Below are 12,690 nucleotides of genomic sequence, written 5' to 3'. Positions count from 1 at the left end.
CTTGTAAACATAGATCATTCATAAGACATGAAGACTTGCATTGGGTCCCCAGGCTGATACCTAGGCTTTAGCTTAAATTAGCAGGCTAACAGGCTGATACCTAGGCTTTAGCTTAACTTAGCAGGCTAACAGGCTGATACCTAGGCTTTAGCTTAACTTAGCAGGCTAACAGGCTGATACCTAGGCTTTAGCTTAAATTAGCAGGCTAACAGGCTGATACCTAGGCTTTAGCTTAACTTAGCAGGCTAACAGGCTGATACCTAGGCTTTAGCTTAACTTAGCAGGCTAACAGGCTGATACCTAGGCTTTAGCTTAACTTAGCAGGCTAACACATTTTTTTGTGATGACCAAGAGATCTACATTCAAACCCTGACACTAATTCTCCAGAACGTAGAGAAAGCAGTTAGCGTTGGGCTGGAACAAAAGTCTGTCCACCAAGTAACCCTTACTGACCAGCTTTAAGAGCAAATGGCCCGCCAGAGCTAGTAGGGAGAGTCAAAGGACTTGAAATATATACACTGCTCAAAAAAATAAAGAGAACCCTTAAACAACCCAATGTAACTCCAAGTCAGTCACACTTCTGTGAAATCAAATTGTCCACTTAGGAAGCAACACTGATTGACAATAAATGTCACATGCTGTTGTGCAAATGGAATAGACAATAGGTGGAAATTATAGGCAATTAGCAAGACACCCCCAATAAAGGAGTGGTTCTGCAGGTGGGGACCACAGACCACTTCTCAGTTCCTATGCTTCCTGGCTGATGTTTTGGTCACTTTTGAATGCTGGCGGTGCTTTCACTCTAGTGGTAGCATGAGACGGAGTCTACAACCCACACAAATGGCTCAGGTAGTGCAGCTCATCCAGGATGGCACATCAATGTGAGCTGTGGCAAGAAGGTATGCTGTGTCTGTCAGCGTAGTGTCCAGAGCATGGAGGCGCTACCAGGAGACAGGCCAGTACATCAGGAGACGTGGAGGAGGCCGTAGGAGGGCAACAACCCAGCAGCAGGACCGCTACCTCCGCCTTTGTGCAAGGAGGTGCAGGAGGAGCACTGCCAGAGCCCTGCAAAATAACCTCCAGCAGGCCACAAATGTGCATGTGTCTGCTCAAACGGTCAGAAACAGACTCCATGAGGGTGGTATGAGGGCCCGACGTCCACAGGTGGGGGTTGAGCTTACAGCCCAACACCGTGCAGGACGTTTGGCATTTTCCCAGAGAACAACAAGATTGGCAAATTCGCCACTGGCGCCCTGTGATCTTCACAGATGAAAGCAGGTTCACACTGAGCACATGTGACAGACGTGGAGAACGTTCTGCTGCCTGCAACATCCTCCAGCATGACCGGTTTGTCGGTGGTTCAGTCATGGTGTGGGGTGGCATTTCTTTGGGGGTCCGCACAGCCCTCCATGTGCTCGCCAGAGGTAGCCTGACTGCCATTAGGTACCGAGATGAGATCCTCAGACCCCTTGTGAGACCATATGCTGGTGCGGTTGGCCCTGGGTTCCTCCTAATGCAAGACAATGCTAGACCTCATGTGGCTGGAGTGTTTCAGCAGTTCCTGCAAGAGGAAGGCATTGATGCTATGGACTGGCCCGCCCGTTCCCCAGACCTGAATCCAATTGAGCACATCTGGGACATCATGTCTCGCTCCATCCACCAACGCCACGTTGCACCACAGACTGTCCAGGAGTTGGCGGATGCTTTAGTCCAGGTCTGGGAGGAGATCCCTCAGGAGACCATCCACCACCTCATCAGGAGCATGCCCAGGCGTTGTAGGAAGGTCATACAGGCACGTGGAGGCCACACACACTACTGAGCCTCATTTTGACTTGTTTTAAGGACATTACATTAAAGTTGGATCAGCCTGTAGAGGTGGTTTTCCACTTTAATTTTGAGTGTGACTCCAAATCCAGACCTCCATGGGTTGATAAATTTGATTTCCATTGATAATTTTTGTGTGATTTTGTTTTCAGCACATTCAAATATGTAAAGAAAAAAAGTATTTAATAAGAATATTTCATTCAGATCTAGGATGTGTTATTTTAGTGTTCCCTTAATTTTTTTTGAGCAGTGTATTTATCTATATCTATAACTGTATATAACAGTATGTTTGTTTACTGACCTGCTGTAAGAGGAGGTGGCCTTCCAGAGCTGGTAGGGAGAATCAAAGGACTGGGCATATCTATTTATCTATAACTGTACATAACAGTATGTCTGTTTACTGACCTGCTGTAAGAGGAGGTGGCCTTCCAGAGCTGGTAGGGAGAATCAAAGGACTGGGCATATCTATTTATCTATAACTGTACATAACAGTATGTCTGTTTACTGACCTGCTGTAAGAGGAGGTGGCTTTCCAGAGCTGGTAGGGAGAATCAAAGGACTGGGCATATCTATTTATCTATACCTGTACATAACAGTATGTCTGTTTACTAACCTGCTGTAAGAGGAGGTGGCTTTCCAGAGCTGGTAGGGAGAATCAAAGGACTGGGCGCTCCAGATGAGCTGCATGTCGAACTCTATCCCCCCCAGGTGGTCTGGGACCATCAGGTGGGACTTGTGGCCAGGCAGAGTGTGGTGTTCTGGGACAAACTGGCCTGGAGGAGGAAGATGGAGAAAACTACAGGTTAGTCATCGTGTTACAGACCACTATTGACCTGGTCTCACAGGAATCGGGATCAGACCTCAACACAGTGGTCTCCTTCAAAAATATGGAGTCGAGACCACTGTTGACCTGGTACATGTATTTTAAAATGATATGCTACAAAAGTAATAAGATACTAATTAATGTGGTGCTCTGGTACAAACTGTCCTGACAAGGCAGAGACAAACACATGCAGTGCCACCGGAAAGTATTCAGACCCCTTAACTTTTTCCACATTTTGTTACTTTACAGCCTTATTCAAAAATTGATCAAAAATTGATAATACCCCCCAAAAAATCATTAGCAATCTACACACAAAACCCCATAATGACATCACAATAACCCATAATGACATCACAATACCCCAAAATGACATCACAACACCCCATAATGACATCACAATACCCCATAATGACATCACAATACCCCAAAATGACATCACAATACCCCATAAGGACAAAGTGAAAACAGGTTTTAAGACATTTTACCGATACTATTAAAAACAGAAAACAGAAATACCTTATTTATATAAGTATTCAGACCCTTTGCTATGAGATTGGAAATGGAGCTCAGGTGCATCCTGTTTCCATTGATCATCCTTGAGATGTTTCTACAACTTGATAGGAGTCTATCTATGGTAAATTCAATTGATTGGACATGATTTGGAAAGGCACACAACTGTCTATAAAAGATCCCACAGTTGACAGTGTATGTCACAGCAAAAACCAAGCCATGAGGTCAAAGGAATTGTCCGTAGAGCTCCGAGAGGATTGTGTCGATGCACAGATCTGGGGAAGGGTACCCAAAAAATTTTGCAGCATTGAAAGTCCCCAAGAACACAGTGACCTCCATCATTCTTAATGGAAGAATTTTGGAACCAACTATACTTATTCCTAAAGCTGCCCGGCCAAACTGAACAATCGGAAGAAAAGGGCCATGGTCAGGAAGGTGACCAAGAACGCAATGGCCACTCTGACAGAGCTCTAGAGTTCCTCTGTGGAGATGGGAAAACCTTCCAGAAGGACAACCATCTCTGCAGCACTCCACCAATCAGACCTTTATGCTAGAGTGGCCAAACGGAAGCCACTCCTCAAAGAAACAGGATTCTCTGTGGGCCTGAATGCCAAGCGTCACATCTGTAGGAAACCTGGCACCATCCCTACGGTGAAGCATGTTGGTGGCAGCATCATGCTGTGGGGATGTTTTTTATTGGAAGAGACTGAGAGACTAGTCAGGATCTAGGAAGAGATGAATGTAGCAATGTAGAGAGAGATCCTTGATGTAAACCTGGCCAGAGCGCTCAGGACCTCAGACTGGGGCGAAGGTTCACCTTCCAACATGACAGCGACCCCAAGCACAAAGCCAAGACAATGCAGGAGTGGCTTCGGGACAAGTCTGTGAATGTTCTTCAGTGACCCTACCAGAGCCCGGGGTTGAACCTAATCGAACATCTCTGGAGAGACCAGAAAATAGCTGTGCAGCAACACTCCCCATCCAACCTGACAGAGCTTGAGAGGATCTACAGAGAAGAATTAGAGAAACTCTCCAAATACAGGTGTGCCAAGCTTGTAGCATCATACCTAAGAAGACTCAATGCTGTAATCATTACCAAAGGTGCTTCAACAAAGAACTGAGTAAAGGGTCTGTATACTTATGTAAATGTGATATTTGATTTTTTTTGTCATTATAAATTCACAATAATGTTTCTGCTTTCTCATTATGGGGTATTGTGATGTCATTATGGGGTATTGTGTGTAGATTGATGAGAAAAAAACAAACAATTAAATACATTTTAGAATAAGGTTGTAACGTAAAACAAAATGTGGAAAAAGTCAAGCTGTCTGAATACTTTCCGAAGGCACTGTAAATATACGAGACGTTTCCATAGCTTAGCAATTTACAGTAGGCTACATGATACCGTGCACTACAGTAGTACACAGGTCATTGAGGACTGACCCCTGAACTTGGCGTGTGTTTTGAACTCGATGACCAGACGGCCATCTTCTCTTATGGAGATCCTGATGATCTGGAGTCTGGCTGACAGAACGCTGTCTGTCTGGATGCCTAGTGGACACAGAAACACAACAGTTAAATGGATTCACACAGAAACACAACAGTTAAATGGATTCACACAGAAACACAACAGTTAAATGGATTCACACAGAAACACAACAGTTAAATGGATTCACACAGAAACACAACAGTTAAATGGATTCACACAGAAACACAACAGTTAAATGGATTCACACAGAAACACAACAGTTAAATGGATTCACACAGAAACACAACAGTTAAATGGATTCACACAGAAACACAACAGTTAAATGGATTCACACAGGAACACAACACTTCCAAGGAGACACACACCTGTCCTCCAGAGCACGGTGTCGTAGAAGAAAGAGAACTCCATTTCAGTGTGGTGTTCCAGTGAAGCCCAGCCCCTGGGAGATGTTACGTAGATATACGACAAGTAGAGAGGAACCTGCACCGTCAGGAACGACTGGGCCGAGTCCCTCACCTGGGGGGGACATAAGACACGACGTGAGATCAGATGACATGAGGTGACAAAATGACACAAGCTGACATGATATGACATGATGTTACACAACGTGGCATGATTGAAAAGGGCAGCAACAGCTATTGTCAGTCCTTAGACTGTTTTGCATACTGTGGTTGGCACGGAAGGATGTCACAGGGAAACTGCAAGAGTAGCCATGGGTACAGTAATACCGTTAGGTTCTAATTCTACGGGACACCAGGAAAAACAAGTTAAAATCTTCCCAAATATACTTCTGTATTCAGACAACACACATTTGCACCACCGCAAGTTTTTTTTATATATATATATATATATATATATATATATATATATATATATATATATATATACATATATATATACTCCCACTTAGACACTCTCTACTTCTCTCCAATCCTTACATCTGTTAAGGTCCGACAGGAAGAGGAAGTGATTGGGTAATAAACCATTGTTTCTCCCTTAACTTCTTCGAAATAGGGGGCGCTCTTTTAATTTTTGGATAAAAAAACGTTCCCGTTTTAAACAAGATATTTTGTCACGAAAAGATGCTTGACTATGCATATAATTGACAGCTTTGGAAATAAAACACTCTGACGTTTCCAAAACGGCAAAGATATTATCTGTGAGTGCCACAGAACTAATGCTACAGGCGAAACCAAGATGAAATTTCAAACAGGAAATGGCCCAGATTCTGAAGGCGCTGTGTTCCAATGTCTCCTTATATGGCTGTGAATGCGCCAGGAATGAGCCTACACTTTCTGTCGTTTCCCCAAGGTGTCTGCAGCATTGTGACGTATTTGTAGGCATATCACTGGAAGATTGACCATAAGAGACTACATTTACCAGGTGTCCGCTTGGTGTCCTCCGTCAAAATTATTGCGCAATCTCCAGCTGCGTCCACTTTTCCAGTTGGTTCAGAGGAGAAAGGCAACTGCCATGAATGATTTATCATCGAATAGATATGTGAAAAACACCTTGAGGATTGATTCTGAGCAACGTTTGTGTAACGACGTTCTTCGTTTGTCGAAAGAGAGTCGGACCAAAATGCAGCGTGTTGGTTACTCATGTTCTATAATGGAACAAATGACGATACACGAAATAACTTATAAATACAAAAAAAAAAAAACGGAACGTGAAAAACCTATACAGCCTGTCTGGTGAACACTAACACAGAGACAGGAACAACCACCCACCAAATACAAAGTGAAACCCAGGCTACCTAAATACGGTTCCCAATCAGAGACAACGAGAATCACCTGACTCTGATTGAGAACCGCCTCAGGCAGCCAAGCCTATGCAACACCCCTACTCAGCCACAATCCCAATAACTAAAAAAACCCACTAAGAAATACAACAAACATTAACCCATGTCACACCCTGGCCTGACCAACTAATTAACTAAAACACAAAATACTAAGACCAAGGCGTGACAGAACCCCCCCCTAAGGTGCGGACTCCTGGACGCACCTCAAAACCATAGGGAGGGTCCGGGTGGGCGTCTGTCCATGGTGGCGGTTCCGGCTCGGGACGTGGACCCCACTCCATAAATGTCATAGTTCCTCCCCTTCGCGTCCTGGGATGATCCACCCTCGCCGCCGACCATGGCCTAATAGTCCTCACCCAGAACCCCACTGAACTGAGGAGCAGCTCGTGACTGAGGGGCAGCTCGGGACTGAGGCAGCTCGGGACTGAGGGGAAGCTCGGGACTGAGGGGCAGCTCGGGACTGAGGGGCAGCTCGGGACTGAGGGGCAGCTCAGCACTGAGAGGAAGCCCAGTACTGAGAGGAAGCCCAGTACTGAGATGAAGCCCAACCAGGCAGTTGAATCCGGCAGATCCTGGCTGACTAGCGGATCTGGAAGAGTCTGGTTGACTGGCAGATCTGGAAGAGTCTGGCTGACTGGCAGATCTGGAAGAGTTTGGCTGACTGGCAGATCTGGAAGAGTCTGGCTGACTGGCAGATCTGGAAGAGTCTGGCTGACTTGCCGATCTGGAAGAGTCTGGCTGACTGGCAGATCTGGAAGAGTCTGGCTGACTGGCAGATCTGGAAGAGTCTGGCTGACTGGCAGATCTGGAAGAGTCTGGCTGACTGGCAGATCTGGAAGAGTCTGGCTGACTGGCAGATCTGGAAGAGTCTGGCTGACTGGCAGATCTGGAAGTCTGGCAGACTGGCAGATCTGGAAGAGTCTGGCAGACTGGCAGATCTGGAAGAGTCTGGCAGAATGGCAGATCTGGAAGAGTCTGGCTGACTGGCAGATCTGGAAGAGTCTGGCTGACTAGCGGATCTGGAAGCGTCTGGTTGACTGGCAGATCTGGAAGAGTCTGGCAGACTGACAGATCTGGAAGAGTCTGGCAGACTGGCAGCTCTGGCTGCTTCATGCTGACTAACGGCTCTGGCTGCTCCATGCTGACTGGCGGCTCTGGCTGCTCTATGCAGATTGACAGCTCTGGCGGCTTCTTGCAGACTGACAGCTCTGACTGTTCCATGCAGACTAACCGCTTTGGCAGCTCCTTGCCGACTGGCAGCTCCTTGCAGACTGGCAGCTCCTTGCAGACTGGCAGCTCCTTGCAAACTGGCAGCTCCATGCAGACTGGCAACTCCATGCAGACTGGCAACTCCATGCAGACTGGCAGCTCCTTGCAGACTGGCAGCTCCTTGCAGACTGGCAGCTCCATGCAGACTGGCAGCTCTAGCTGCTCCATGCAGACTAGCAGCTCTAGCTGCTCCATGCAGACTGGCAGCTCTAGCTGCTCCATGCAGACTGGCAGCTCTAGCTGCTCCATGCAGACTGGCAGCTCTAGCTGCTCCATGCAGACCGGCAGCTCTAGCTGCTCCATGCAGACTGGCAGCTCTGGCTGCTCCATGCAGACTGGCAGCTCAGGCTGCTCCAAACAGGCAGGAGGCTCCGGCAGCGCTGAAGAGGAGAAAGGCTCTGATAGCGCTGAACAGGCGGGAGACTCCGACAGCGGAGGAGAGAAGAAAGGCTCCGACAGCGCAGGAGAGGCGAGGCGCACTGTAGGCCTGATGCGTGGTGCTGGCACTGGTGGTATTGGGCCGAGGACACGCACAGGAAGCCTGGTGCGGGGAGCTGCTACCGGAGGGCTGGGGTGTGGAGGTGGTACTGGATAGACCGGACCGTGCAGGCGCACTGGAGCTCTTGAGCACTGAGCCTGCCCAACCTTACCCGGTTGAATACTCTCGGTCGCGCTGCCAGTGCGGCGAGGTGGAATAGCCCGCACTGGGCTATGTAGGCGAACCGGAGACACCGAGCGCAAGGCTGGTGCCATGTAAGCCGGCCCAAGGAGACGCACTGGGGACCAGATGCGTAGAGCCGGCTTCATGGCATTTGGCTCGACGCTCAATCTAGCCCGGCCGATACGCGGAGCTGAAATATACCGCACCGGGCTATGCACCCGCACTGGGGACACCGTGCGCACCACTGCATAACACGGTGCCTGCCCGGTCTCTCTAGCCCCCCGGTAAGCACAGGGAGTTTGCGCAGGTCTCCTACCTGGCGTAGCCATACTCCCTGATAGCCCTCCCCCAAGAAATTTTTGGGGCTGATTCCCGGGCTTCCATCCACATCGCCGTGCTGCCTCCTCATACCAGCGCCTCTCCGCTTTAGCCGCTTCTAGTTCCTCCTTGGGGCGGCGATATTCACCAGGCTGAGCCCAGGGTCCTTTTCCGTCCAGTTCCTCCTCCCATGTCCAATTCTCCAAGTGGTGTAGCCTCTCCCACTGAAGCTGCTTCTGTTGCCTCTCCTGTGGCTCCTGCCTGTTAACACGCTGCTCAGTCCGTGTGTGGTGGGTGATTCTGTAATGAAGTTCTTCGTTTGTCGAAAGAGAGTCGGACCGGAATGCAGCGTGTTGGTTACTCATGTTCTTTAATCTTGAAACTCTAGGGGCGTTATATCATTTTTGGATAAAAAGATGTGCCCGTTTTAAGCGCAATATTTTGTCACAAAAAGATGCTCGACTATGCATATAATTGGTAGCTTTGGAAAGAAAACACTCTGACGTTTCCAGAACTGCAAAGATATTTTCTGTGAGTGCCCTAGAACGTGAGCTACAGGCAAAACCAAGATGAAACGGCATCCAGGAAATGAGCAGGATTTTTGAGGCTCCGTTTTCCATTGTCTCCTTATATGGCTGTGAATGCGAGAGGAATGAGTCTGCCCTTTCTGTCGTTTCCCCAAGGTGTCTGCAGCATTGTGACGTATTTGTAGGCATATCATTGGAAGATTGACCATAAGAGACCACATTTACCAGGTGTCCGCCCCGGTGTCCTGCGCCGAAATTGGTGCGCAAACCTCAGCTGCAAGTATTTTTCCATGGAATTCAGAGAAGAAAGCAGGCTTCCACGAACGATATATCAATGAAGAGATATGTGAAAAAACACCTTGAGGATTGATTCCAAACAACGTTTGCCATGTTTCGGTCGATATTATGGAGTTAATTCGGAAAAAGTTTGAAGTTGTTGGTGACTGAATTTTCGGTTCGTTTCGGTAGCCAAATGTGATGTACAAAACGGAGCGATTTCTCCTACACAAAGATTCTTTCAGGAAAAACTGAACATTTGCTATGTAACTGAGAGTCTCCTCATTGAAAACATCCAAAGCTCTTCAAAGGTAAATGATTTTATTTATTTGGTTATCTGGTTTTTGTGAAAATGTTGCGTGCTAAATGCTACTCAAATGCTAAGCTAGCTTAGCATACTCTTACACAAATTAGTGAATAGCGATGGTTCAAAAGCATATTTTGAAAATCTGAGATGACAGTGTTGTTAAGACAAGGCTAAGCTTTAGAGCAGGCGCATTATTTTCATTTTATTTGCGATTTTCAGAAATCGTTAACGTTACATTATGCTAATGAGCTTGAGGCTATAACTGTATACAGGTTTTTTTCATAGCCAAACGTGAACAAAACGGAGCGATTTGTCCTACACAAATAATATTTTTTTGAAAAACTGAACATTTGCTATCTAACTGAGAGTCTCCTCATTGAAAACATCTGAAGTTCTTCAAAGGTAAATGATTTTATTTGAATTATTTTCTTGTTTTTGTGAAAATGTTGCTGGCTGAATTCTAGGCTTATAGCTATGTTAGCAATCAATACTCTTACACAAATGCTTGTTTAGCTATGGTTGAAAAGCATATTTTGAAAATCTGAGATGACAGTGTTGTTAACAAAAGTCTAAGCTTGAGAGCAAATATATTTATTTCATTTCATTTGCGATTTTCATGAATAGTTAACGTTGCGTTATGCTAATGAGCTTGAGGCTATAAATAGAATCCCGGATCCGGGATTGTGCGTCGCAACAGGTTAATGGAACAAATGACGATACACGAAATATCTTATAAATACAAAAAAAAAAAACGGAACGTGAAAAACCTATACAGCCTGTCTGGTGAACACTAACACAGAGACAGGAACAATCACCCACCAAATCCAAAGTCAAACCCAGGCTACCTAAATACGGTTCCCAATCAGAGACAACGAGAATCACCTGACTCTGATTGAGAACCGCCTCAGGCAGCTAAACCTATGCAACACCCCTACTCAGCCACAATCTCAATAACTAAAAAACCCCACTAAGAAATACAACAAACATAAACCCATGTCACACCCTGGCCTGACCAACTAATTAACTAAAACACAAAATACCAAGACCAAGGCGTGACAGTTTGCCATGTTTCTGTCGATATTATTGAGTTAATTTGGAAAAAAGTTTGGCGTTGTAATGACTGAATTTTCATTTTTTTTTCTTAGCCAAACGTGATGAACAAAATGGAACGATTTCTCCTACACAAATAATATTTTGGGAAAAACTGAACATTTGCTATCTAACTGAGAGTCTCCTCATTGAAAACATCCAAAGTTCTTCAAAGGTAAATGATTTTATTTGAATGCTTTTCTTGTTTTTGTGAAAATGTTGCCTGCTGAATGCTAGGCTAATGCTATGCTAGCTATCAATACCTCTTACACAAATGCTTGTGTAGCAATGGTTGAAAAGCATATTTTGAAAATCTGAGATGACAGTGTTGTTAACAATAGGCTAAGCTTGTGAGTGAATATATTTCTTTCATTTCATTTGCGATATTCATGAATAGTTAACGGACACCCGTTATGCTAATGAGCTTGAGGCTATGATTACGCTCCCGGATACGGGATTGCTCGACGTTAGAGGTTAAAGGTTATCTGACCTGACCTCGACCCCCTTGAGGCCTAATCTAAAGGTCTCCAACTTTATCCCCTCTAGCAACCCTGTGACTTCCACCCAATACATTCAACAGCCATCTGGCTCCTACAGATAACCATTAACTTCTGATGTAAAAACCCAGTCTCTATCACTCCTCAGATACTATACTTCTGAGTATAACAATGTTCCGAGTTTAACTCAGAATCGAACAATACAGACTGTGATCACATCACTGAATGTGGACCTGATAACATTGTGGACCCGATGACACTGTGGAGCTGCTAACACTGTGGACCCGATAACACTGTGGAGCCGCTAACATTGTGGACCTGCTAACACTGTGGACCCGATAACACTGTGGACCCGATAACACCGTGGACCTGCTAACACCGTGGACCCGATAACACTGTGGACCCGCTAACACTGTGGACCCGATAACACTGTGGACCCGATGACACTGTGGACCCGATAACACTGTGGACCCAATAACACTGTGGACCCGATAGCGAACAAAATGCAGTGACATGGATAACCCACAAGAAGAGGGTACGGTACCTGAACCCGAGGGAGTCTCTCGTACCTGGAAGTCGGCAGTGACTGAGCCTCCGCAGACATCGATGAGTTCCGTCATGTCGTAGTAGGCATCGAAGGTCCAGATGCAGCTCCTCAGGTTGAGGTGTTTATACAGCTGGATGCTCTGAGCCTCTCGGACACCGGGGTTGAACTGGTAGGGTCTGTCATAACCCGGACCCAGAGAGATACTGTCATACTGGACATCATCCAGGAAACCCGTCTCTGAAACACACAGAGGACAGAGACACACAGAGAGAGAGAGAGGACAGAGACACACAGGGAGAGAGAGGACAGAGACACACAGGGAGAGAGAGGACAGAGACACACAGGGAGAGAGAGGAGAGAGACACACAGGGAGAGAGAGGACAGAGACACACAGAGAGGAGAGAGACACACAGAGAGAGAGGACATAGACACACAGAGAGGAGAGAGACACACAGAGAGAGAGGACAGAGACCCAAAGAGAGGACAGACACACACAGAGAGCACAGACACACAGAGGACACGTCAAAAAGTTTGTTAGAGGAAGGGTGTTTATAATTTGTTGTAAGAGTGTGTGTATGCGTGTGTATATGTGTGCATGAGTGTGTATGTGTATGTGTATGTGCCATGTGTCTGATGTAACACACTTCAGAGCGTCTGCGTGTGTCCTTACCGGAGACACCCTGCAGGTCTTTGAGAGTGACCAGGTTTGAACAGACGTGCTGTTGTCTGAAGATGGACTCTGACAGCAGGAA

General features: G+C 46.4%; 1 protein-coding gene across 1 annotated transcript in view; it reads right to left on the bottom strand.

Moving 5' to 3' along the window:
• LOC135510729 (extracellular matrix organizing protein FRAS1-like) overlaps window positions 1-12,690 on the bottom strand; it is a 408,168-nt gene that overhangs the window by 16,459 nt on the left and 379,019 nt on the right. Inside the window, 5 exon segments of the mRNA XM_064931929.1 lie at window positions 2,438-2,597; window positions 4,601-4,708; window positions 5,012-5,162; window positions 11,961-12,175; window positions 12,609-12,690. The exon segment at window positions 12,609-12,690 is cut by the window's right edge and continues 79 nt beyond it. Coding sequence (XP_064788001.1) covers window positions 2,438-2,597; window positions 4,601-4,708; window positions 5,012-5,162; window positions 11,961-12,175; window positions 12,609-12,690 — 716 coding nt within the window.

Source organism: Oncorhynchus masou, chromosome 1 (genome assembly GCF_036934945.1).
Source record: "Oncorhynchus masou masou isolate Uvic2021 chromosome 1, UVic_Omas_1.1, whole genome shotgun sequence".
Taxonomy (NCBI): Eukaryota; Metazoa; Chordata; class Actinopteri; order Salmoniformes; family Salmonidae; genus Oncorhynchus; species Oncorhynchus masou.
This window is presented reverse-complemented; position numbering and strand designations above follow the sequence as displayed.